Source organism: Balaenoptera borealis, assembly GCF_965194805.1.
Source record: "Balaenoptera borealis genome assembly, chromosome: 6".
Taxonomy (NCBI): domain Eukaryota; kingdom Metazoa; phylum Chordata; class Mammalia; order Artiodactyla; family Balaenopteridae; genus Balaenoptera; species Balaenoptera borealis.
Window position 1 is genome coordinate 8,317,827 of NC_138863.1, and position 24,606 is coordinate 8,342,432.

At 45.4% G+C, this 24,606-nt stretch overlaps 1 protein-coding gene and 1 long non-coding RNA gene across 2 annotated transcripts in view; one reads left to right on the plus strand and one right to left on the minus strand.

Annotated features, from left to right (window-relative positions):
- ARMC9 (armadillo repeat containing 9) overlaps positions 1–24,606 on the minus strand; it is a 152,218-nt gene that overhangs the window by 15,478 nt on the left and 112,134 nt on the right. The window contains 2 exon segments of the mRNA XM_082396418.1: positions 5,000–5,115; positions 15,884–15,988. Of these exon segments, the coding sequence (XP_082252544.1) occupies positions 5,000–5,115; positions 15,884–15,988 (221 nt within the window).
- LOC309630768 lies at positions 939–4,889 on the plus strand. Its single transcript, XR_014245926.1, has 2 exons — positions 939–2,058; positions 4,358–4,889. It is a non-coding gene; the product is annotated as an uncharacterized lncRNA (long non-coding RNA).

Here is a 24,606-nt window from a genome sequence, read left to right on the forward strand (position 1 = left end):
TACTGTGTAGCGTCACAAAAAAATACAGGAAGTGGAAGTACCTGAAAGTCTTTTGTTAAACTGATATCAGCAGATATTGAATCTCTTTAAGAAATAGGAAGTGCCCTTACCTCACTCTTGTTAGCTCTTATAAATTTACAGTGAAACATGGCTATTATTTTTCTAACACACAATTGGACCTTTTGGCTTTGGGTGACACGGGAGCATGACATTTCAACCAAACAATTTAAAGTATCAATTTCTGGGCTTTCTTCCAAGGATGAAGCAGATTAGCAAAGGGATGAATTCAATCAGAAAAGACGTGACAACAAGAGTTAGGCAGGAAGAGGACTGGGGAAGAGCTTGCTCTCTGGAACACTATCCGTGGTGCGTGCAGTGTCTAACGCTGGCACCGGGGTCGATGGAGACTCATTCGCCCAGCAGACATGCAGTGGGCGCCTGCGAGAGACAGGGGGCCTGGGCAAGCACATCACAGAGAGGTAAGTAGGACGTGGGGTGGCATCTCCGGTCAGCCTTCACAGCAGATGCCCAGGAAGGTTCTGCAGACGCCCAGGAAGGTTCTGCAGACGCCCAGGAAGGTTCTGCAGACGCCCAGGAAGGTTCTGCAGACGCCCAGGAAGGTTCTGCAGACGCCCAGGAAGGTTCTGCAGACGCCCAGGAAGGTTCTGCAGACGCCCAGGAAGGTTCTGCAGACGCCCAGGAAGGTTCTGCAGCGTGAGCGCAGCAGCACAGCACTCACTCCCCTTCAACGGGGAGAGACCAGCCACCTGCTCCAGCACGGGCTTAGTGGGGACACACCACGGCAGGCTCGTCCCCCCTCTGTCTAGGGTTGCGCCGCATGAAACGGCTGTTCTTGAATGTCAGTTCCAGCAGCAAAGACAAGCAGACACCTAACTGCCATGCGGGGCAGAAAAGCCTGTGTGTGGTGTGTGTGTGTATCTGTGTGTATGTGTGTGTGTGTGTGTGTGTGTGTGTGTAAGAGAGAGACAGACAGACAGACTCAGCCGGTCTTGAGCTCTGAGCTGGGGTTTGTCAGGGGCCCAGAGACGGAACATTTCCCGGCAGAGGCAGCAAGCACCATGAAAGGGCAGGGCAGGATGGAGCAAGAGGAGGCAAAAAAAAAAAAAAAAAAAAAGCACATCTGTACGCTGCTTTGTTACAGAAAGATTTAGTGCACTCAGAAATGCAGGCTGGAGGGTACAGAGTGTCCTGGGGAGCTTGGGGCTTCGCGGGCTGAGGTTGGGGGGTGTCAATTAAGAAGGACCTGGTTGGCCAGGGTTTGACTGGACTTGGTCCCTGAGGGAAACAGGAGTCACGGCAGTGAGATTCCATGGCGATGTGGTAGACAGAGCACGGTGCCTGTGGTCGTGGGGGGCGCGCCGTGGCAGGCAGCATGGCCTGGAGGCTCCGCCCAGCCCGGGGAGGAAGAAATTGCTCAGGAAGGCAGAGAGGAGGGGCCAGAGCCAGGAGAGCAGGTGGGGGGGAGGGCTGGGCCCCCGGGGTGGGATCCTCCTCGGTTGTCTGGGGGTATTAATGCCACTCCCTGAAGCAGGGGGCTCAGAAGACTGTGGTGTTCATCCGGAAAAGGCTGAACTTGGGGTGCTGTGAGGACACATCAAGCACTGGGGGGGGGCAAGTCTGGGCTGGAGGGAGAGACTTGGGTGTCAGCAGCGTGTAAGGGAAACCAGAGAACCAGCAGGATGGGATGGGGTCCTTAACAGGGGCCTGCAGGACACAGTATTTTAGGAGGAAGAGGGTTGAGAGTCGGGGGACCAGCCCACAGCGGCCGTGGGATGGAGGTGGGAGAACTCCCCGGGGGTGGTCAGTGGGGCAACCGCCAGAGTGTCCTCTGGGCTTGGAAACTGGGAGGTCACCTGTGGCGGTGGAAACATTAACTTGCAGACGTCACCGCCAGACCACGTGGGCTGTGAAGGGAGAGGAGGATGGGCAGGGAAGGAGCCAGAGGGCAAGAGGGCGAGGGAGGCCTGGAGACATGGAGCCTGGTGAAAGGCCTCGGGAAAGAAGGCAGCGAGGGAGGTGGAAGATGGAGCAAAAGAGGTGCTAAATGAGGTTGCAACGTTTGGGCAGTGCCAGGGGTGAGGGGATCTAGGGGCCGCAGAGGGTGAGGTCTGGCCGAGGGGAGGTGGGAGGGAGGCGCCCGTCCGATGCTGGGTGATGGAGGGTCCTGCGTTACACAGGGGCGACTGTATTCGTTATTTTCAACCTTTCTTTTCTTGGTTTTAAAACCAGTGTTTATCATGAAAAATTAGGAAAATATATAGAAAATACAGAATGTCCTGCTAGACACAATCCCTATTAACATTTGATATCTTTCACTCTTTTTAAAATGCAAATATATACTTTAAAAACCAACTTGGGATCACTGTATGTGGCCAGCAGGCTAGATCCACACTATTTTATAATTTGCTTTTTCACTTAGCAACGTCTTGGGAGGCTCTTTCCATGAATTAAATATTCTTCTGAAATGTTACTTTCAATACTATTTTATGTGGATAATAATTTAACCCGCTTCCTACTTTGGGCATTTAGATTATTTCTCATTATATAAGTAATGCTTCAATAAATACCCTTGTGTTTATGTGTGTGTGTGTGTGTCTGTGTGTGTGTGTGTGTCTGTGTGTGTGTGTGTATCTGTCAATATCTGATTACTTCTCAGTATAAATCCTTGGAGTGGGATTACTGACTCCGAAAGTACTAGTGTCTGGAATGTGTGTAATGCATGTTGTCAGAGTGTCCCCGAGATCACTGAGATTCTTGATTTATTTACACTTCCGGCATCACTGGGTTATCAGAGGGCGCTGGTTGTGCATGGAGAGTCATGTAACCTTTTTAAAGAAGCTGACCTGAAGATGCTGTTAACTTTGTGCTGCCAGCCTGCGGGGAACCCCTACACTCTGTCATCACCTACTTACCGCGTAACAGCCGCTGTCTTTCTCCCCTACTAGGTGGCTTGCTCTGTGTGCTCCTGAGGGCAGGAATCACATCGTTTATTTTTGCACCCCTAGCAACTGGCACACAGAAGTGTTACAAATTTTGTTAAATTGTTTGTTAAATTGGCCTGATGGACAGAGCTGGTGATGGGGCAATTGCTTCGTTAAGAGTGGGAAGGTCCATCATTTCAGGAAAATGAGGTGCCCTCATTCCTGGCAGGGACCACTTCCACAAGTCAGGGGACAGCCACGTGTGCTCCCCAGGCACGGAAAAATGTCCTCTTTTTCTCTCCATGAGGTAGAACATTTCACCTAAGAATTAACTGTGCCCATTGGTTATATCTTGTATTTATTAGATCCCCTTTGCCCTTATTCCTGATTAAATATGCTTATCTTATTGTTGCCTCTCTGTGAAGCCGGGGTTTTAATAACTTTAAAAACTAATTTTAAAATAATTTTTTTAAATGATGATTCAGTGTCCTCTTTCCCATCTCAAGCAAGATGAATTTTATTAATTCTTCTTACTACTTCCATTCAAAAAAATATTACATTTATAAACTGGATTTACTAGTAGTTGACACTTGGCCATGTTCTGGATCCAAAAAATGTACACAAAACCCCTCAGATATAAATGACATTTTGGGGACGATTAGGGAATATTTATATGCTATATTATTAAATTAATGTTAACTTTCTCAGGTGTGATAATGTGGTTAAGTAAAAGGATGTTCTTATTCTTAGGAGATGTGTGCTGAAACTATGCTACCTCCTTTCTAACAGTTCAGCAAAAAAATATGTATTTGTGTAAATTATATATATGCACAGAGAGAGAGAGAGAGAGCGAGAGAGCGCAAATGTGGCAGAACGCCAACAGCTGGAAGCTCTTCATTGTAATAATTCTTCCAACTTTTCTGTAGGTTAAAAAATACTGGTTGTAGGTTTAAGAGAAAAAGGCATGATATTAGTTTATACATTAATAATTAAAAATAAAAACCTTGAAATATGAAGCACATGATAACTAGTTTTGAAGTCAAATCAAACTGATCTCAGAGCACCATCCACAGCATGGGCCCTGAAATAGTTACAGGTCAGGTCCTGGATGGGCAACCAAACTCCACCAGAGCAGGCGCAGGGGCTCCAGAGTGCTCCGCGTCCACGCACAGAGATCTACAAGGGCAGGCATTTCTGTGTTTTGTTTGTTGCTGTATCCCCGGTGCCGGGTTGTTCATTACAGATTACTCTAGAGCAAACCTGGAAATAAGCAAACCGCCCAGCTGTAGGGGATAACTAAGTACAATATGTCATATTCATTTGAACTCTCTTACGGCCACTATTTGTTGTATGAATAAATGTAGGTTTTTCGCCTGCTCTCTATAATCCCCTTATTTGCACCTGTTTCTCTCCAGACAGGAGAAGAGGCCACCCAGACCATGGAAGAGGCTTCACCCTGACCAAGCTGGACGGCCTGGCCTGGGGCTCCCCCAGAGCCCCCAGGGGTCAGGTCCTCAGGTCCCCAGGGAGACCAGAGGCTCTGGATAACCAGACTAGTTTTGTTTATATAAACAGGGTAGGAGCAAGGCTATGAAGAATGAATAAGGCTTGGCAGCCAAAAATGCATATCGGTGCTTTATAGAGTCATCTAGAAATAAGCTGACGGCATCTTAAACTGTGACACTCCCTCCCAACAAAGGGCCTGGTGCTACGGTGAGAGGCTTCAGAAAAGAACAAGAGTCCTTTCTGGGTAGACTCACTACTCCTTTTGGTCCTTTCCTTCAGAATCACATTGGTCAACACCAGCCTTCTCCTGGATAAAGGCTGTAATTGGCTTGGAGACCCTGAGAGACACGGCGGGGGGGGTGGGGGTGGGAAGAGGGAGACTCAACCTCTTTCCTTTCAAAAAATCCCCAAAAGATAAATAATAAAGAGATAAATGCTTTTCGATATGAAATTTTATTTTGAATTTTTAAAATACGTACATCTTACACTGCAGTTAATCAAAACAAAGCTTAAGAAAGTAAATCCCTGCCTCCTTTAGTACCCGGACTTACGCTGGGTACCCGGTCCTGGGGCCGCCGGGAGTGACGGGCCGGCGCAGGGGCTCGGGGCCGCCCCACTGCACGCCGGCCACCCCCTTCCGCCTCGCCTTCCCCGTGTTGGTCATGATCTGGTGGAAGCAAAGAGGAAACAGGGCTGGAGAAATCATCCAGGTGAGAGCTGACCTAGACATTCTAACTCACTACATTTAATAATCTATAATAATAAGAGAATTTGCAAATAAGTAAGGAAGGATCATGACACGGATCACTCAGCTAAACAGAAAATTTCGGGGAAAATCTGCTTAGGTTTTCATTTCATTTATACCATTTAGCAGTATAAATTAAAAAAACAAAATCAAACCACGGAAAAAGGAGAAGAAAACAATTGGATATAGTAACTTATCACATCACTGGAGAGGACTGACTTTTGAAAGTAAGAAGGGAAAAAAGACGGATAGATTTGGTTTCATAAAAAATTAACATTTCGGGCTTCCCTGGTGGCGCAGTGGTTGAGAGTCTGCCTGCCGATGCAGGGGACACGGGTTCGAGCCCTGGTCTGGGAAGATCCCACATGCCGCGGAGCAACTGGGCCCGTGAGCCACAATTACTGAGTCTGCGCGTCTGGAGCCTGTGCTCCGCAACAAGAGAGGCCGCGATGGTGAGAGGCCTGCGCACCGCGGTGAAGAGTGGCCCCCGCTTGCCGCAACTAGAGAAAGCCCTCGCACAGAAACGAAGACCCAACACAGCCATAAAAAAAAAAAAAAAAAAAAAATCCCCATTAATGGATATTTGCATAGTCGCTAACTTAAAAAAAAATTAACATTTCCACATACACAGTAATGATAAACCAAATTAACAGGTAAACAATGAACTGGGAAGAAATATTTGCAGCACGTTTAACAGATGAAAGCTTAAGATTTTCATTAGATAAAGAGTTCTTACAAATCAGTAAGTAAAACACTGGGCAAAGAATTCAAACAGCCAAGTCACAAAATAAAAAGAATCACCAGTAAAGAGAAGAAAAAATTATCAACTTTATAAGTAACTAGAAACTACAGCTTTACAAAAAATGTATCATTCTCCAATTATTAAATGAGTGACAATTAAATAAACGACCCCATCCGCTTCTGACAATAGTTTAAAATGTCAGTGGCATGGAAATTTAAGACAGCTCTTTTGGAAAGTAATTTGGCATTTTATATCAAGAGTCATTAAAGTGTTCATATCCTTGGGTGTTAAACCCTAGAGAAAGAATCCAAAATATGGAAGATGTTAAATAAAGCTGTATGTTACAAAATCATTACACAGTAAAACTGGAACAATCTAACTCTCTAGTAATAGGGGAATAATTAATTAAAATATGGCATATTCATTTGAAATAGTACATGGCCATATACAATGATAAAGACTAGGTTATGAAGAAAAATGTTTATTTAAAACATTGTTGTCAGGTTATAATATTGTACATAAATGATGCTTTCCATTATGCTAAAAGTACACAAAAAGACTGGAAGGAAATGAACACTAAAATGATTATAGTGGCTACATAGGACAGTGAACCAAGAATAATTTTTTTCCTTTCTATTTTCCGAGTTTTTTGTAATATGGTTATATTATGTTAATAATTAAGAAAAACTGTTTAAAAAAGAAATCACTGTAAAATTGGTGAAATCTGAATGAAGTCTGTGGATTGTACCAACATCAATCTCCTGGTTCAATACATGCTACAGCCACCACTGGGGACGCCAGGTGAAGGGTTCACGGGACCTCTCTGTACTACTTTTTCAACTTCCCGTGAATCTGTAATTATTTCCAAATAAAAAGTTAAAGAAAAATTTTTAATTGGAATTACGTCTTTGATTTCCTGATTTTACTTAAAAGTTATTTGGGTTTATCTAGTATTTGAGGTAGGAAGAAGAAAAAAAAAGGCCCATTTCCTCTGGGAGAGCATCGCTAGGCCTCACCTGTGCTGTGGGGGAAAGCTACCAGCTGGAGGGGTTGGTGAGTGGGTGGGGGGAGAGGGAAGGGGGTGTGAAGGGGAGAAAGGCAGGAGAGAGGAGGGGGGAGGCCCCTACCCTCTTGGAGGAAATGGAACATAATTAAGCTTCCCAAATAAGAACGAATATGCAGTTTCACCTCTCTTAATATCTCTTGTGAAATTTGCAAAAGAAGGCTATTTTAACTGCCATCACTTAATACTGCTGTCTGCTTCTCCCCCGACTTCCCTTCTGTCCCGCTGTCCCCGTCTAGTACCTAGGGTCAAATTCACATGTCCGCCCCCATCACCAGAGCAGGTTCCTTCAGGCCAATATTCAACAGTACCTTAGGACCACCCGGGGCTTCTCTTTCCCCCTCCATTATGCCAGTCAGACACCCGGGTCCTTCCACAGAGGGCTAGGATAGGAAGGCTCAGTCTTAAGCGCTGGAGAGGGAGACAGCGAGTATGTGGGTTGCTAGCCCCCCACGCCCCCTGCCTCCTCCCTGTTCCACGGTCCCTCCCAACTCCTTCCTAGAGGAGAGAGAACACAGCACATATTTGAGAGTGTTTCAGCCTTTGGAAAACCCTGTCAGCCACACCATCTCCCTAAAACTTCACAGGCCTAAGAAACAATCTAAGGTGGGTGGTATTTGTCCTCTCCAGTGGATGAGGAAACTGGGTCAGGCCTGTGGGCAGAACCATCCGGTGTGTCGTCAGAAGGCCTGAGGAAAGGTCTCAGGTGAACAGGGTTGGTGTGAGGGCCCAGAACGACTGTGTTAGGCGCTCGGTGTCTCAGAGCAGCTCTTTCCAGAGGGCTTGTTTCCTGTTCACCTCACAAACCACTGTGCATGTGGGGAGCCACGGAGGGGTCCACAAGGGCTCCAGGGCCCTCTCTGGGCACCTCACTTTGCAAAGGAGGCTTTTTGGGCTGGAAAGTTCTTAAAGTGTATCTACCAACAACGTGCTATTTCCACGGAAATGCTTCAGGGGTTGTTGGGAGAGAAGAGGAAGGGTTCCTGACAACCACCCTACTCATCAAAGGAACTCAGCTTCCATCTGTGTTACGGATGGAGATGCTGTTTGAAAAAAGGTTCTGCTACTAAAAAAATACAGCATGTTTAACCACAATTAGAAAAAAATGCAGCGTATGATTTAGCTGAACATAATTTATTCTGTAGTAAAAGATGGTCAACATGTCAATTTAGGTAAAAAATTTCCTATTTACTAGTTTTTGAGTATTGGTGAATCAAAGCAATTATGACATGCTATAGAGCAGTATGAAGTTTTGTAAGAAAATACAGGCACACAATATGTCCATCTATACACATGGAAAACAACCTGGAAGCTGAAGGAGACACTGCTAGCTGGCCACCTAATACTCATTCCCTCTTTCTTGACCAAGAGCCCTCTGATTTTGTGGGCCCAGAAATGCATCTACTTAAAAACACCTTTCCAGACTCTCTTGCAGCTAGGGGCCATGTGGCCCAGTTCTGACCAGTAAGAAGTAAGTGGGGAGGGAGGGTGGGAGGAAGACGCAAGAGGGAGGAGATATGGTGATATACGTATATGTATAGCTGATTCACTTTGTTATAAAGCAGAAACTAACACACCATTGTAAAGCAATTATACTCCAATTAAAAAAAAAAAAAAAAGAAGTAAGCGGGGGACGCCAGAAGTAGCTTTGGGAAAAGCACTGTAGAGGGGGTGGATTTGGCTGGCCTGCACGCTTGACTTCCTCCTGACTTTATCATGATTTGTGCCAAGAGCTGCATCCATCGTCTTATGACCAAGAGGCAACAAGCATGTGAATGAAGGGCCAATGCACCAGGCAGAGCTCCCGTGGAGCTAATGAAACCAAAGCTTCACAGCCCCGGAAAGAGCCCTGGCAATGTGCTCATATGGTTTTTGTAAAATTTGCAGAAGTAGCATGTTTCAATTGCAGTCACTTAAAACTGCTGTTTCTTTCTACTCTCACTTCCCTTGCCATACTCCCCCTCATGGTGTTGGAATGGCCAAAGTCAATTTAGAACTTAGCTAAAAGGACGGTGAATCCAGGTTACCTTTAATTTGAGTCTAGTGGGAAATATGATTCCCAGTCACTTCTGTGCATAGCCAAACCATCTCTAGCTGCCCTGGTGTGGAAGTGGCTTCTAGGAATTCCACACATCATCAGAGAATTTATGAAGAGTCAGTGCACAAGAAAACTTGAAATGCCCCCAAATCTTCCAGTTTCTTTATGAAAGAAGTTTGAGGATGGTTTTCTCAAATTTAACAACAATCCTAAAAATTTACACAGCATTACCATAAAGCTAAATGTGAGGCCAAAAGAAAATTTTCAAATCTATCAATAATAAGAAACAAAGCTGATCAAATACATTACAGGAAGGACTAATTTTCTTTTCTTTCTCTGCAGAAAATATTACAAACTCGTTGTCACATATGTAGAGGCAATCAAAGAGTATAAAACAAAAAATATCCGGAAAGAAAACTATGAAGCACGTGGCAAGCAGCTAGTCAATAAAACATTATTTTTCTGTTTGTTATACCTGTCAGTTCTTTCTTTTTTCCCTTTATCTTTTTTTTAAAAAAATTGAACTATAGTTGATTTACCATGTTGTGTTAGTTTCAGGTGCACAGCAAAGTGATTCAGTTATACATATATCTATTCTTTTTCAGATTCTTTTCCATTATAGGTTATTACAAGATATTGAGTATAGTTCCCTGTGTTATACAGTAGGTCCTTACTGGTTATCGATCTGTCAGTTCTTAAAATTTGAATTTGACTGTGATTTATTTTTCTTAGTCTCATTCTACGTATTCACTTTTATACCTAAACCTTGTATTCCGTTGTTTTAAAGAAGGCCTGCAAAACCCTGTAAACTGGAGGGCCCACAAAACCTGAATCTTCCCTTTTGACGGGCTGGGTGAAAGAAGGCAAGAGACGAGCCTAGGGTCTGATAAGGCTGGATTCCCTGCTACTTGCAGATGAGCTCAATACCAACTGACAAAGGAAAGATGAGATACAGAGATAAATGAAAGGAAAATAGAGGGAACAGTGGTTATCTCTGGGTGGACAGAATTATTATGGTGGTTGTTTATGCTGTGCTTACTTTTGACTTTTCAGTAATAAGCATGTATTTCTTTTGCAATCAGAAAAAAGAATCCCAGAAACAAACTGAAAAAGAAAAGGATTTGGAATCTTTGGGGGTTGGGGATTCTTCCCCCTGCTTGTTTGGTTGTGTTTTCACACATAGGAATATGGACTTTTTAGTTAGTTCCAAGTGACTTTTCAATCATCAGAGTCAGGCAGAGCACGAATAATTGGTTGAAAAGTGATTAGAAAAAAACCCCAAAGTGGAGACAAATTTGAAAAAAAAAAAAAAGGAAAAATTGGAAACTGAGGCCCTTCCTTCTCTGGTTTTGGTTTTCACTGCGAGTAAAACAGGGTCAGCTGCAGGCGTCCAAACTTCTTCCCTGTCTCCGGCGGGCTGGCCCTGCCCCCTGGCCAGCTGCACCCACTTCCCGTGCTGAGGCCCCGTTAACCTTGAGGTCTGCCCACGTGGCAATGTTTCCATGGCCCAGATGCTGGCTTTAGAACCACTGAGGGGTGTAATAAAGATGCAGATTCCTGGGGCCAGGTCCACACACTCAGACTGTCTGGAGGTTGGGCCAGGACCCCTGCTTTAACCAGCTCTTTAGGAGATCTCTAAACCAACTTGGCAGAAAAGAAAGTGTGGAAAGGGAGTGATTAGCATTGACACCAGGCATTCCCCCTCCAAACTGAGTCTATGCTTAAAGATTAGACCATATAGTAATTTTGAATATTTCACACAGTTGGAGACTCTAAACTTTCAAATACGGAACAGAATTCACTGGAAAATCAACAGTTCTCCCGGAAGGCAACAGAGCTTAGTGGTAAAGAGCAAGCAGGCTCAGATAACACCTGAGAATGTGCTCCTCAGCCCTCTCAGCCTTAGCGTCCTCATCCATGACACGCAATACGAGCAGAATTTACCCCATCCTTTGTTGGGAGGATGAAATAAATGGAATCAGATATGTGAAGCAATCAGCACAGGACTTGGCCCAGGACGTGAGCCCAACTGATTTAAGGCACGCCTATGACTGTTGTGAAAGGTAACTGAACAATAAGTTTAAACTTCAAAATAAAAACAAAAAAACTGAGATCCTATGATAAATATCTACACTCCTTTACCCAGGGTATTGAAGATATTTAAGTCAGGGCACTCTTTTTAGGAAGAACTAAGTGATTATTCGGCATAATATGGACGATTCTAAAAAATTTAGAAATAACCAAGCAAGAAGTTGGCAAGTCATCAGTCTTGACCTGCTGCTGATCACGGCCTGAAGAAGAAACACAAAAGGGTGCTGTTTTTCACCAGAATTATGAGTGAACGGATACATTTGATGTGACCACCACCGCTCTCAGGCAAGGCCAGGAAAAGCGGCTTGTTCTGCCCAAGCTTTCCCTGAGCTCCCTGTGGTCGTCAGCTTCTTCATGGCCCGGGCTCTGCAGTGCGCAGGCACCATCTGCTTGAACTTGGCGGGGTGAGGACAGGCAGCGAGTGTGGCCTTGCAGGGCGCAGGGTGACCGTCAATGTCCAGCAAGCGGGGAGCCACAGGTCCAGGCATCCTGGGAAGGGCTCCCTTCCATCCCCTCGACACCCTGGCAGGCTGCCCTCACTGCACCTCCCCCCTCACGCCCTAACTAGTATTATAGTTTTTAAATCACTGGTGTGTACAATAACCGCTCCTGGGATTATGGTAAGGAGGTCAGGGCTGGGGCCTAGACTCTATTTTAACCCACCTTCAATGGCCAGCTCTGACATCACAGGATGATACCCGTCAACCCCCTGACCCTCCATCCCTCATCAACAGCATAGTTTTATCTGCTCTGTGTCATCTTCTGTAAACTTCTGGAAGATCACAGCTTGAGAAACTTTGCCAGCATTCTGCTGTGTGTTAGGCAAATGGCACAGGTTCAATGAAAAATTTTTGAATACAAGTTTCTAAAAGTCAACAGCTTTCCACTGATCTTGAAAAATCTACAATCTACCTAGTACATCAGAATGGGAGGCGTGAATTGTGATTTTTGGGGTGCCCATTCCCTAGTGAAATGCAACGCCTTCTATCTCTGGCAGGTTCCCTCGTTTGACACAAGCAGTTAGCAGGTATGAGTGCACAACCCCCGTGTGAACCACCAGAGCCAAAGGTGGGCAGGTGAGGTGAGCTCATAGCACTGGCCGGCTGTCAATTTCAAATCAAGACTGGGTGACTGGGCTTCCCTGGTGGTGCAGTGGTTAAGAATCCGTGTGCCAATGCAGGGGACACAGGTTCGATCCCTGGTCCGGGAAGATCCCACATGCCGCGGAGCAACTAAGCCCATGCGCCACAACTACTGAGCCCACCTAGCCCGCCTAGAGCCCATGCTCTGCAACAAGAGAAGCCACCGCAATGAGAAGCCCACGCACCGCAATGAAGAGTAGCCCCTGCTCGCCGCAACTAGAGAAAGCCCGAGCAAAGCAACAAAGACCCAACGCAGCCAAAAATAAAATTAATTAATTAATTAAAAAAAAAAAAAAAGACTGGGTGACTGAGGGCAGCTGAGGAGTCTAATGAACAAAGACAGCAAAATGGGGAGTGTACCTATAACCTCAGTGATTACTGCTCAACAGTAAGTTTTCTAATAAAACTTTAAAGTGTTTCCACATGAGATCCTATGGTGACCTGGTCTAGTGGGTCGAATGGTGGCCCCCAACAGATCTGTCCATGTACTAACCCTGGGAACCTGTGAACGTGGCCTGATTTGGATAAACAGTCTTTGCAGATGTAGTTACATTAGGGATCTTGACATGAAGAGATCATCCTAGATTATCCTAAATCCAGTGAAGAGTGTCATAAGAGACAAGAGAACACAAAGAGAAGAGGAGAAAGTCACTGGAGAAGGAGGCAGAGTCCGGAGTTCCACAGCCACAAGCCAAGGAGGGTCTGGAGCCGCCAGAAGGTGCAAGACCAAGAAAGATTCTCCCCTAGAGCCTTCGGAGGGAGTGCGGTTGTGCTGATAACTTGATTGTGGACTTCTGGCCTCCAGAACGGTGAAAGAATACATTTCTGTGGTTTTAAGCCATCCAGTTTATGGTAATTTGTTACTGCAGCCCTAGGAAACTAATAACCTTGGTCTTCACATCCCTAAAACGAATTCTTTCTGTACTTCATTCTTACCACTTACATTGCCACCGAAAAGTAACTGACACCAATGAGATAAACAAGCATGTGTAGAACTTTTCTAAATACTTCCTTCTGGTAAAAGAACAATACCTATGCATTAAGGAGATTTAGAACTGCAGGCTATGGTAAAATGACACCATTAAGCTGGATTATTGGTTGATTTGAAAGCTCTGTCCCTTTGTGCCTCACCAACCTGCAAGATTAAAGTGGTAGTTCCAGCATGTTCAGTGTCTTGTTTTCGTTGTTGCTGTTAAAAATCTTCACCATATCAGCATAAGATCTCACCCGTGGCATTTCACTGTGCAGAGGTGCTAAAAGCTATTTAGCGGAGGGGCTGTACTGGGGTTTCTGTCTGAACATCCTTGCTGACCCTCGCGTGCTTGTGCAGTGGTGTCTGTGGGAAAGTCCCAGCATCTCAGGGCTGAGTTCTCGAAGCTTTGCCACCACCCTCCAGAGAAGCCCCGCCAACTTGCCTTCTGTTTTCCTCACCACCTGCCCATGAAGCATGAGAATCTTGTTTTTAAAAATGCACGTCCAGGGCTTCGCTGGTGGCGCAGTGGTTAAGAATCTGCCTGCCAGTGCAGGGGACACGGGTTTGAGTCCTGGTCTGGGAAGATCCCACACGCCGCGGAGCAACTAAGCCGGGGTGCCACAACTACTGAGCCTGCGCTCTAGAGCCCACGAGCCACAACTACTGAAGCCCGCACGCCTAGAGCCCGTGCTCTGCAACAAGAGAAGCCACCACAATGAGAAGCCCGCACACCACAACGAAGAGTCGCCCCCGCTCGCCACAACTAGAGAAAGCCCACACGCAGCAACGAAGACCCAACGCAGACACAAATAAATAAAATAAAAAATAAATAAATTGAAAAAAAAAATGCACGTCCTGTCAAATGGAGCTCAGTCCTTCCCTGACAAATCCAGTGTTCTTCCAAAGGGAAGCAAAGGCCTAGTCAGGGCTCAAGACTTCCATCAGCAGTTTGGAACCCGGATGGCCTCACTTCCGTCCCTTCTCAAGCACCTACCTCCCCACTTGACTTAACGTAATGGAGGCTCCGCAGTCAGTTAGGTTCCTTTGATCCCTGAGTTGTTTCTGGGGACAATGGCGGGCTTCAGGCACTTGTCCATGACTGGGGGCTGGTGGTCACACAGGCTCCTAAGTCACTTCCCTTCTTTAACTCTTGCCCCATACAGTCTATTCTCCACAAAGCAGCCAGAGTGAAAATAGAAGTTAATATAGTAAAACGTAAGTCAAACTGAGTACTCCCCTGCTCTGCGCCCTCCAACAACTTCCCAGCTCATGCAGAGTAAACTCCAAAACCCTCACCGACAACGTCCCCATGACTGGGCCCTTGGCTGTCCTCCAACTTCAAGTTCTGCCAGCATATACTGACTCCAGCCTGGGGCCCCTGGAAACTCGTTGAACAATGAGGAAGACCAGGCCCAGGTGACCAGGGAGACCAGTGCCCAGGGTGAGGTGATGAGGGCCTGGACGGGGCAGCAATGGGAATCGACAGGTGCTTTCTGCTTCCACCTGCCCCTGGAAAGGCTCACGCCACCTGCACCCGCCACCTTTTTCCTTCCCAAGTCACTGTCTTTGCTTCAATTGTTGAGAGTCTGGCTCCCAGCTCCAACACCGACCTGCCCAATCTGACGAGATTTCAGGGTCCATGTAACTGACCCAGTCAACCACCAGCTTCAAAATTCCAGGAGCTCCTTTTAATACCAATGGCCTTCACTCCTATGTGCTCAGCCATCTGTCAGGGGGCTTCAGTCTGAACTGGCCTCATCCTGTGCAATTGCTCCTCCCTTCAGAAACCTTACCCGGCAGCATCCCACCTGCTCACCCATGTGTTCTCTGATCAAGGTTCCACGAGACACCTGGGCCCCCGACGCCGCCGTCCTCTCCCAGCCAGTCGGCAGCTCCCCCAATTCACACCCTTCCCTATCTAGCTGGTGGGTGGTAGCAAGGCGTTCCCGGAGCATCGGGGTCGTCGGGGAGTTCAGATTATGGCCCCTCACAGACGTGTGACTCCACAGGCCTCTTGGTGCTTTGCCTGACCACTCAGGCCATCCGGAAACACCCCTCCCTCCTGGTTTCCGTGGCACTGCTTTCTCCTGGTTCTCCGCAAGCCTCTCTGACTGTTCACTTTCTGTCCTTCTCAGGGGCCCGTCTTCCTTCTCCTGCGCCTGACTTGATGGCTCACCCCCTGCCCTCGGCCGCGCCCTCCCTCCCTCTCCACCCTCCGCCTCCCTCAGTGGGCGACCTCACCTGCTCAGATGGCTTCAGCCATCACCTGTGTGCTGACGACTGACAAACCGGCAGCAGTCTTCCCTTCTCACGGATAAGGCACAAGAAAACCAAGACGCGGGACGGGTAGATGATTACTACGAAGGATGGGCTTACCCTCAGATGTTACGAAGGCTCTGGAGTGTGCCTTTTAGGTATACTCTAACCGCCTTCTGTTCACCAGCGGGTCTCTTTAGGATAGTAACTAGGGCCGCTGTGCACTTCAGGGCCCCTGGAAGCGAGCTAACACATACCTTCTCATAAACACAGTGTCATAACAGACCAAACCAAACCCTTATGTGTTACTGCAAATGCTAAGTCCATCAATGGTCCATCTCTCCTTTCTATTTCGGGGTCCCCACCCGCTTCGCACGGTACTTACTCCCAAGTACTCCGTGGTCAGAAGCTTCTCGCCTGAGAGCTCTCCAAGCTGGGGCTGGATCAGTTCATCTTTGTCCAGATCAGCTTCCATAGTGTCATGGTCCTCCTGTTTCAAAGGAGACACGGGGTGAGTGCTCTGGACCCCTCCCTCGCTGCAAGTTCCCAGAGGGCGGCTCCCCAAGTGGGCACCTCATGAAATGGGAAGACCTTAGCCCAACAGCAGCGGCTCGTGGGTTTGCATTTCAAAGGGGTTCTCCAGGGCCGTCTGCCCTCCGCTCACAACCTCCGCTCACAACCTCCGCTCACAACCTCCGTGAAGATGAAAGGGAAAATGCCAACCCACCTCTTTAGGAAGCTGGGCACCTAATGAACACTTCCGCAGCCACAGGTGGGAAGAGGTTCAACAAGATGCTGTTGAATGGTCTCTCCTAGGTACAGTTCTCAGAATGTTTTTTTCTGTGAGGTCAAGGTGCCACGTGAACAGCCAAATCAGCCAGTCTACAAATAACTACTAAGCACCTCCATGTGCACAGGCCTTACAGAGGATAGATACAAAACTGTATATTATAGGCTTGTTCTTCTTACGCAGTTTACAGTCAATAAGAAGACTCAGCAAAAAAGAGAAGAACTGTTTTGCTTCTGGGAAGATGGAGTGGACATATTTTTCCCTGTTCTTCCCCCTAAGTACAACCAAAAACACTGGACATTATGTACAAAATAAATATGAGACCCTGAGAGACGGAGAGGAGGGGGCAGACTGGCTGGGTATCCTGAAACACAAGGAATAAAAGGTGGTGAGTCCCCTGGGTTTACTTTTTGCCTTAGAGATTCCAGACTTGGCGCTGAAGAAGCCAGCAACCCAGAAACAAGCATGGTGAAGACAAAAAAAGTCCCCCAAAGCCTACTCCGTCTAGCCAAAGAACCACGAAACGGGGAGCCCAGCATGATGGAACTTTTAGACACTAACCAAACACCGGAGAAAACACCGTCATCCCACTCACAACCACACCAGAAAGGGCATCAGGGCGCTGAGACTGCTGCCCTTACCAGGCTGTGATGAGGCACCCCAGTGACCCCCACTGGGGTGATATCAGAGAGGGACAAGTAGGGAGGGGGAGTTTCATTACCACCTGCTGGGTGGTAATGAAGCCCCCCTACCCCGAGGGGAGAGTAGAGACCAGGTGGAGAGCCTGGACTTCCACCCCCACTCTGCAGTAATGAGATGTCCCTCCCCCCCAACCAGGGACGGTGTCAGAGGAGGCCTGGTGGAGACTCAAGACGTTCACCATTGCCACGTTTCACCCTGTTCCTGTGGTGTCGGGGAGGCCACGTGGGGGGGCAGTCACAAGGCATTCTTACCACCTCTTCCAGTCGGGGAGGTGTTAGTGGCGGCCTAGCAGGGATGGAGAACTCCCACCCCTGTCCTGCAGTAACAAGGAGTCTCCTCCCCCGCTCCCTGGGGTGTCAACAGAGGCCGACCGCAGAACCTGGACTTCTACTCACACCTAACAGTAATGAGGAGGAGCCCCTGCTCCTCTGCCAGAGCAGTGTCAGAAGAAGCCAGGTAAAAGAGAAGGTTTAATATAAGACAAAAGTTTCATAACATAGTATCCAAAATATCTGGGTTTAAATAAAAACTCATTCATCATACCAGGAACCAGCGTGCTCTCAAACTGAATTAAGAGACAATCAAGAGATGCCAACATCAAGATACAGAGATGCTAGAATTGTCTGAAAAAATTTTAAAGCAACCATCATGAAAAGGCTTCAGTGAGCAATCACAAACATTCTTGAAACAAATTAAAAAAACAGGAAGTCTCAAGAACATAGAAAAGTAAACCCAAAGCAAACAAAAGGAAGGCAATAATAAAGAGAAGAGCAGATATTGATGAAAAGGAAAACGGAGAAACAACAGAGAAAATTGGTAAAACTAAAAGCTGATTCTTTGAAAAGATTAATGAAATTGTCAAACCTGTAGCAAGACTGACAAAGAAAAAGAAGACACAAATTACTGATATCAGGAATGAAACAGGAGATATCACTACAGACCTGCAGACATCAAAAGGATAATAGGCCCATACCAAGTTAATCATCACAATTTTGCCACCTATATACTTCTAAATTTCTTTTCTACTTGCCACTGTCTTCTCTTAGGCCCTTGTCACTTTTTGTTCTTTTTCACTGTTTGAAAAGATATATTAGTTCAATTTTTTCGTAACAAATAATGCACAATTAAATTATATAATGCATGAGAGCTAACTTGGTGGGGTTTCCACTGGCCAAATGGGGACAATGTGAGCATGAAAATAAATGTTGATATTAATGGATTATCAGGTAGAAATCCACACAGGCAGAGTTCACACTTATATAGATAAAAGATTTTTAAAAAATGAAAAAAAAAAGGATAATAGGGATTACTATGAGCAACTGTACATAAATTTGACAACTTAGATAAAAAACACAAAGCCTCTCAGATGACTTGAATAATCCTATAATTATTAAGAAAATTGAATTCCTAATTTAAAAATTCCCCCAAAGAAGTCTCCAGGCCCACATGGTTTCACTGGAGAATTCTACCAAACTTTTTAAAAAGTTAACACCAATTCTACACAATGTTCTCCAAAAACGGAAGAGGAAGAAATAATTCCTAATTCATTTTATGAAGCTGGTATTACCCTGGTACCGAAACCAGGCAATGATAGTACTTTTATAAAAAGAATACAGACAAATATCCGTCATAAATAAAGATGCAAAAATCCTTAACAACCAAGTTAAAGGCAAATGAAAAAAAATCCTTAACAAAATATAGGCAAATAGAATAGACCAATAGATCAATATGCTAAAAAAATTATATACAATGACCAAGTGGGGCTTGTTCTAGTGATGCAAGTCTGGTTCAGTATTTAAAATTTAATCATTGTAATCCACAAGATTAACAGGCTTATGAAGAAAAAAAAATCACATGATTATATTAATGGATGAAGAAAAAGCATGACAAAATTCAATATCCGTTCATGACCAAAAACTCAAAAGGATAGGAATGGGGGGTATTTGATAAAGAACATCTATAGAAAACCTGTATTTAACATTATACTTAATGGTGAAAGACTGGATGCCTTCCCCCTAAGACTGGGAACAAGGGAAGGATTTCTACTCTCACCATTCTTAGTGCTATAAGTTCTAGATAGAGCAAGAAGGCAAAAAAGGAAATAGGAAGCGTACAGATCAGAAAGGAAGAAATAGAATTGTCTTTATTTGCAGATGACATGATTGTCTACGTAGAAAATCCCAAGGAATTGACCTCCCAAAACTCGAAGAACTAATAAGTGAGTTCAGCAAGGTCACAGGATATAAGATAAACATACAAAAATCAATTTCTACATATTAGTCTTAAATTAAGACTCTGATTAAAAATACAATATAATTTACAATTGCTTATACACACACACACACAATAAAATAAGAAATATTTAGGTGTAAATCTAACAAAACATGTATAGGACTTGTATGCTGAGAACTACAAAACACTAAAGAAAGAAATCAAAGGAGGTCTAAATAAATGGAAAGACATTAACTTGTTCATGAATTAGAAACCCAACTTAGTTAAAATGTCAATTCTCCCCAAGTTGATATACAAGTTTAATGTAATTTCTATAAAAATCGCAGCAAGATTTTTCTGTAGATGGGTACAAGACTACTCTAAAATTTATACGGAAGGGGCAAAGGAACTAGAATAGCTAAGACAATTTTGAAAAAGAAGAATAAAGTGGGAGGAATCAGTCTACCTGATTTCAAGACTTATTATTGTAGGCAAAGAATGCCGTCTGCCATTTCAGCAAACAAAGCATGCTGTGGCCATAAAGCCATCAGCCACTGCAGCCACCCGTGCTGGTGCACCCCGAGGGGAATTCAGGATGGAAAAAAACGGGGTACTGGCCCTAGATAGTTAAGATGAATATCAAAACGGTAATTTCAATGAGCCCAGCCTCTTGCATCTTCCCATACACTGAAAAGCACTGAAGTCATTAACTTGAGATGTCCGTTTTTTTGGTTTTTTTTGTGATTAGTAGTAATCTTTTGATGTTCGACTACATTCTCCTCCCCAGCAAAAGCTCCTATTATATCCAGTGCCTCCCTTACCTCTTTGGAACAGTCCCTCAGAGCTGTCTGAGAGGCTGTCTCCCAGGCTATAGTCCTCAGTAAAGCCCCCAAATAAAACATAAAACTCTCAACTTTTAGGTTGTGCACTTTTTTTCCAGTTGACATTATATAGCTACCAGAATCAAGACTATGTGGTATTGGCAGAGGGAGAGAGATACAGATCAACTGGACAAAACAGAGAACCTCAAAACAGACTTACACAAATACGCCCAACTGATTTTTGACAAAGGTGCAAAAAGTAGTTCAACAGAGGAAGGATAGTCTTTTCAACAAGTGGTGCTGCCCCAAGATTCAATAATGAAAATTTTGAATTATTGACTAGATTGCTGCAAACTGGAACAGATCTCTCGGTGTGAAAAAGTAAATTATCATTGGGGAAACTTTTAAAATCTAAAATTATCATAAAATATCTTAATACTAGAGAAGGTAAAATATTCTATATGGGAGATAGTAGAGCACATAGGCTAGAAACATGGGCTCTGATGATCATCTGCCATTGGACTTTGTACAGTTTATTCCATCTACCTTTCAGTTTCCTTACCTGTAAAATCATGGTAATAATAGAATCTAACTCATAGGACACTTCTGAAAACTGTACATTAGAAAAGTGCCAGATACATTGTAAATGACTAATAAATGCCAGCCATTGTTATTGAAACAAACAAACAAACAAACAAAAAACAAGTGGTGCTGGAGCAACTGGACATGCATAGGAAAAAAAAAAAAAGAACCTTACTTTAATTCTCACACCTTATATAAAAATTAACTCAGAATGGACCATGGACTTAAATGTAAAGCTATCAAATTGTTAGAAAAAAATAGGAGAAAATCTTCAGGACCCATGGCAAGGCAAAGCGTTCTTATACTTGATACCAAGAGTACAATCCATAAAAAGGAAAATTTAAATTGGATTGGATAAATTGGATTTTTATTGAAAATTTAAAAACTTTTTTTTTTTTAAACATCCTTATTGGAGTATAATTGCTTTACAATGGTGTGTTAGTTTCTGCTTTATAACAAAGTGAATCAGGTATACATATACATATGTTCCCATATCTCTTCCCTCTTGCATCTCCCTCCCTCCCACCCTCCCTATCCCACCCCTCTAGGTGGTCACAAGGCACCTAGCTGATCTCCCTGTGCTATGCGGCTGCTTCCCACTAGCTAGCTATTTTACATTTGGTAGTGTATATATGTCCATGCCACTCTCTCACCCTGTCACATCTTACCCCTCCCCCTCCCCATATCCTCAAGTCCAAGACCCTGTTAAGAGGACAAAAAGAAAAGCTATAGACTGGCAGAAAACATTTGGAAACCACATATCTGACAAAGGACTAGTATCTAAATATATAAAATATAGAAAGAATACTCAAAACTCAACAGTAAAACCCCCAAACAATCCAATTAGAAAATGGGCAAAAACATGAAGAGACATTTCACTAAAGAGGACATGTGGATGACAAATAAGCACATTAAAATGTTCAGCATCACTAGCCATTAGGAAAATGCAAATTAAAACCACAGTGAGTCACTCCACACCTATCAGAATGGCTAAGTTAGATAACAGTAATAACATCAAATGCTGGTGAGGATGCAGAGAAAGTAGATCACACATACGTTGCTAGTGGGAACACAAAACTGGTACAGCCACTCTGGGAAACAGCTTGGCAGTTTCTTAAAAAGCTGAACATGGAACTACATATGACCCAACAATTATGTTCTTAGGCATTTATCCCAGAGAAATGGAAACTTATTGTCACACAAAAATCTGTACGTGAATGTTCATAGCAGCTTTATTTGTAATAACCAAAAACTGGGAACAACAGATGTCCTTCCACAGGAGAATGTTAAACAAACTGTGGTCCAGCCACACCATGAACTATTTTTTTTTAAATTAATTTATTTAATTTATTTATTTTTAGCTGCATTAGGTCTTCGTTGCTGCGCGCAGGCTTTCTTTAGTTGCGGCGAGCGGGGGCTACTCTTCGCTGCGGTGCGCGGCTTTCTCGTTGCGGTGGCTTCTCTTGTTGCGGAGCACGGGCTCTAGGTGCGCAGGCTTCAGTAGTTGTGGCACGCGGGCTCAGTAGTTGTGGCTTGCGGGCTCTGAGCGCAGGCTCAGTAGGTGTGGCTCACGGGCTTAGTTGCCCCGCGGCATGTGGGATCTTCCTGGACCAGGGCTCGAACCCGTGTCCCCTGAATTGGCAGGCGGATTCTTAACCACTGCGCCACCAGGGAAGCCCCACACCATGAACTACTGACACACAGGGGCCTGGATGAATCTCCAGTGAAATACGCTGTGTGAAAAAAGCCAGTCCTCAGTGGTTACATACTGTATCATTCCGCTTATACAACGTTCCGGAAACGACAAAACTATGGAAATGGAGAACAGATTAGTGGTTGCCAGATTTTAAGGAGGAAATGGGAGTTGTGGCTGTAAAGGGACCCTGTGGTAATGGAAATCTTCTGGTTCTTGAATGCATCAGTGTTAATACCTTGGTTGTTGTCATGCTGTAGCTTTGCAAGATGCTACCAGTGGATGGAATTGGGTAAAGGGTACACAAGATTTTTCTCTATTGTTATGTCAATCTATAATTATCTCAAAATAAAAAGTTTTCAAATACACAAAAAGAGAGGAGTTAAAAACAAAATAATGGTATATATGAGCTGTCCCGAGTCTGTGTCTAATCAAATGCCAGTTGAATGACGTACATGGTACCGGGGAAGCTGCGGTACTCTTTCCCACTCCCTGCTAGGACTTCAGAGATTACACTGTCCTTTGCAGGTTAAATTATAAAGATCAGTACAAAACAGACCAGACCGTCATCTGACTGAGGTAGAAACTAAGGAAAGAATGTGTCCGTGTGAAGGGAGCTGGCCTGCTGTGAGGTGAGATGGCAGGAAGGAGGGGCCCTGGAGGAGATGCCCGTCCAGTGCCCGTCCAGTCTCAGGGCGGAGGGGGTGCCCCAGGCCTGCACGCCTGGGTGACAAGGGTCCCTGTGATTATCTAACCAATCCTTCTCCTGATTCCTCACCCACTCAACCACATGTGATTTGCTTCCTCTAAACTCGCCAACAGGAAGAGAAAGCAAACGTAAGTACCTGTCCTTGTTTTCAAACGAACTTCCAGCCGTTTTGGATGCCCCAGTCTTTTGTGAATGTGGTTTGTCTGAGTCAGTTTCCAAGGGAGGCGAAGGCCCAAATTCCCGTGAGGACGGCCTCGGGTAGGGCTGTTCCAGGGCGCAGGCCTGTCTCCCAGGCTTTCTTCACCACGCAGTCAGTGCCATCTGCCACCACGAGACACTGTCACCCCAGGATGGGCTTTCTTAGGAAAAGGGGATTCGACTTATTCTAGGTGGCCCCCGACGCAGACCAGAACCAGCAGACTGAGAGGCATGTTCCGGTCCAATCCGGGGCCTTTCCTAACCCTCCGTGCTGTCGTATCCGGGGCAGGGGCTGCTGCAGAGACACTGCTTCCTCCAGCCGACATTTGAGCGCTTAACTGATGGTCTGTGACCACAGAACCATGGAGGAATCCACCTTACCCTTCCACAGCACTTCACCTGAATCCTCACAGTGACTCCGTGTGGGTTCCTTTGATTACACCTGCTTTGTCTGATGTGGAATCTGAGCTGGAGAGAAGCGACAGGTCCACAGTGAGAGCCTGGCCTGGAGGCAGGAGTCTGGACTTTAACCTTGGGCCAGTCCCCTTCTGCCCAGATCTTTCTGACTCAGCCACCTGGGACCCCTCAGAGAAGCTGGTCTCTGAGGAGGCACAGGCTAGGCTGACCGGGTCTTCTGAGGCCCGAGGGTCCTCAGTGCCCGGCGGAGATTGAGCTCAACGGGGCAGACAGAGGGGGGAGGGGGGCCGCGGCACCGTTCGGACCCCCCTGTCTTGTCCTGCCTGGAACACCAGGTTCGTGGTCGTCCAGCCTCTAGTCCTGACCCATTCTCCACGCAAGGGCTGCTACCTTCTTCTCCTGCTGCTTCACCTGAGCTGGCAGCTCTGTCAAGCGCGTGTGAACACGCCATCCTGAAATTTCACTTGGGGTTCCATAAAGGTAATGCTATGTGAGGCCCTACCTGCGGTCAGGTCTGGGACAGCCAGGTAAGATTTATGCTGCTGCCTTGGCTTAGAGTTTAGCTTACTACAATACCAGCATCTTAGTGATCAAATAGTGTGTACATTATATGATTATTTTAGGAAAATGACTGCTCTTTGTGGACAAAAGCATTGGGCTGTGTGGTCAGAGTGAGTGGCCAAGCGCTCTGGGCAGCGGGGTAGTATTTCATCTCTTTCCTAGGGAACCAAGCTTTGGAGGCACCAGCTGGCAATGGGCATATGGGTCACAGTTTCACAGAGGTATTGGTCGTACACCACTTCCCTGCCAGGATGAGATATGAAACCTTAAGAAACAAAACAAATGCCCACATGCCACTTCAATGAAAAATAAAAGGTCCATGGCTAACCTTAGTCAACGCTCACAAAAGTACTTCTTTACTCTGCACAACGAGTACATAGGTAAGACATTCTCTTGCAAATATACAAACCAGCGAATGTATTCT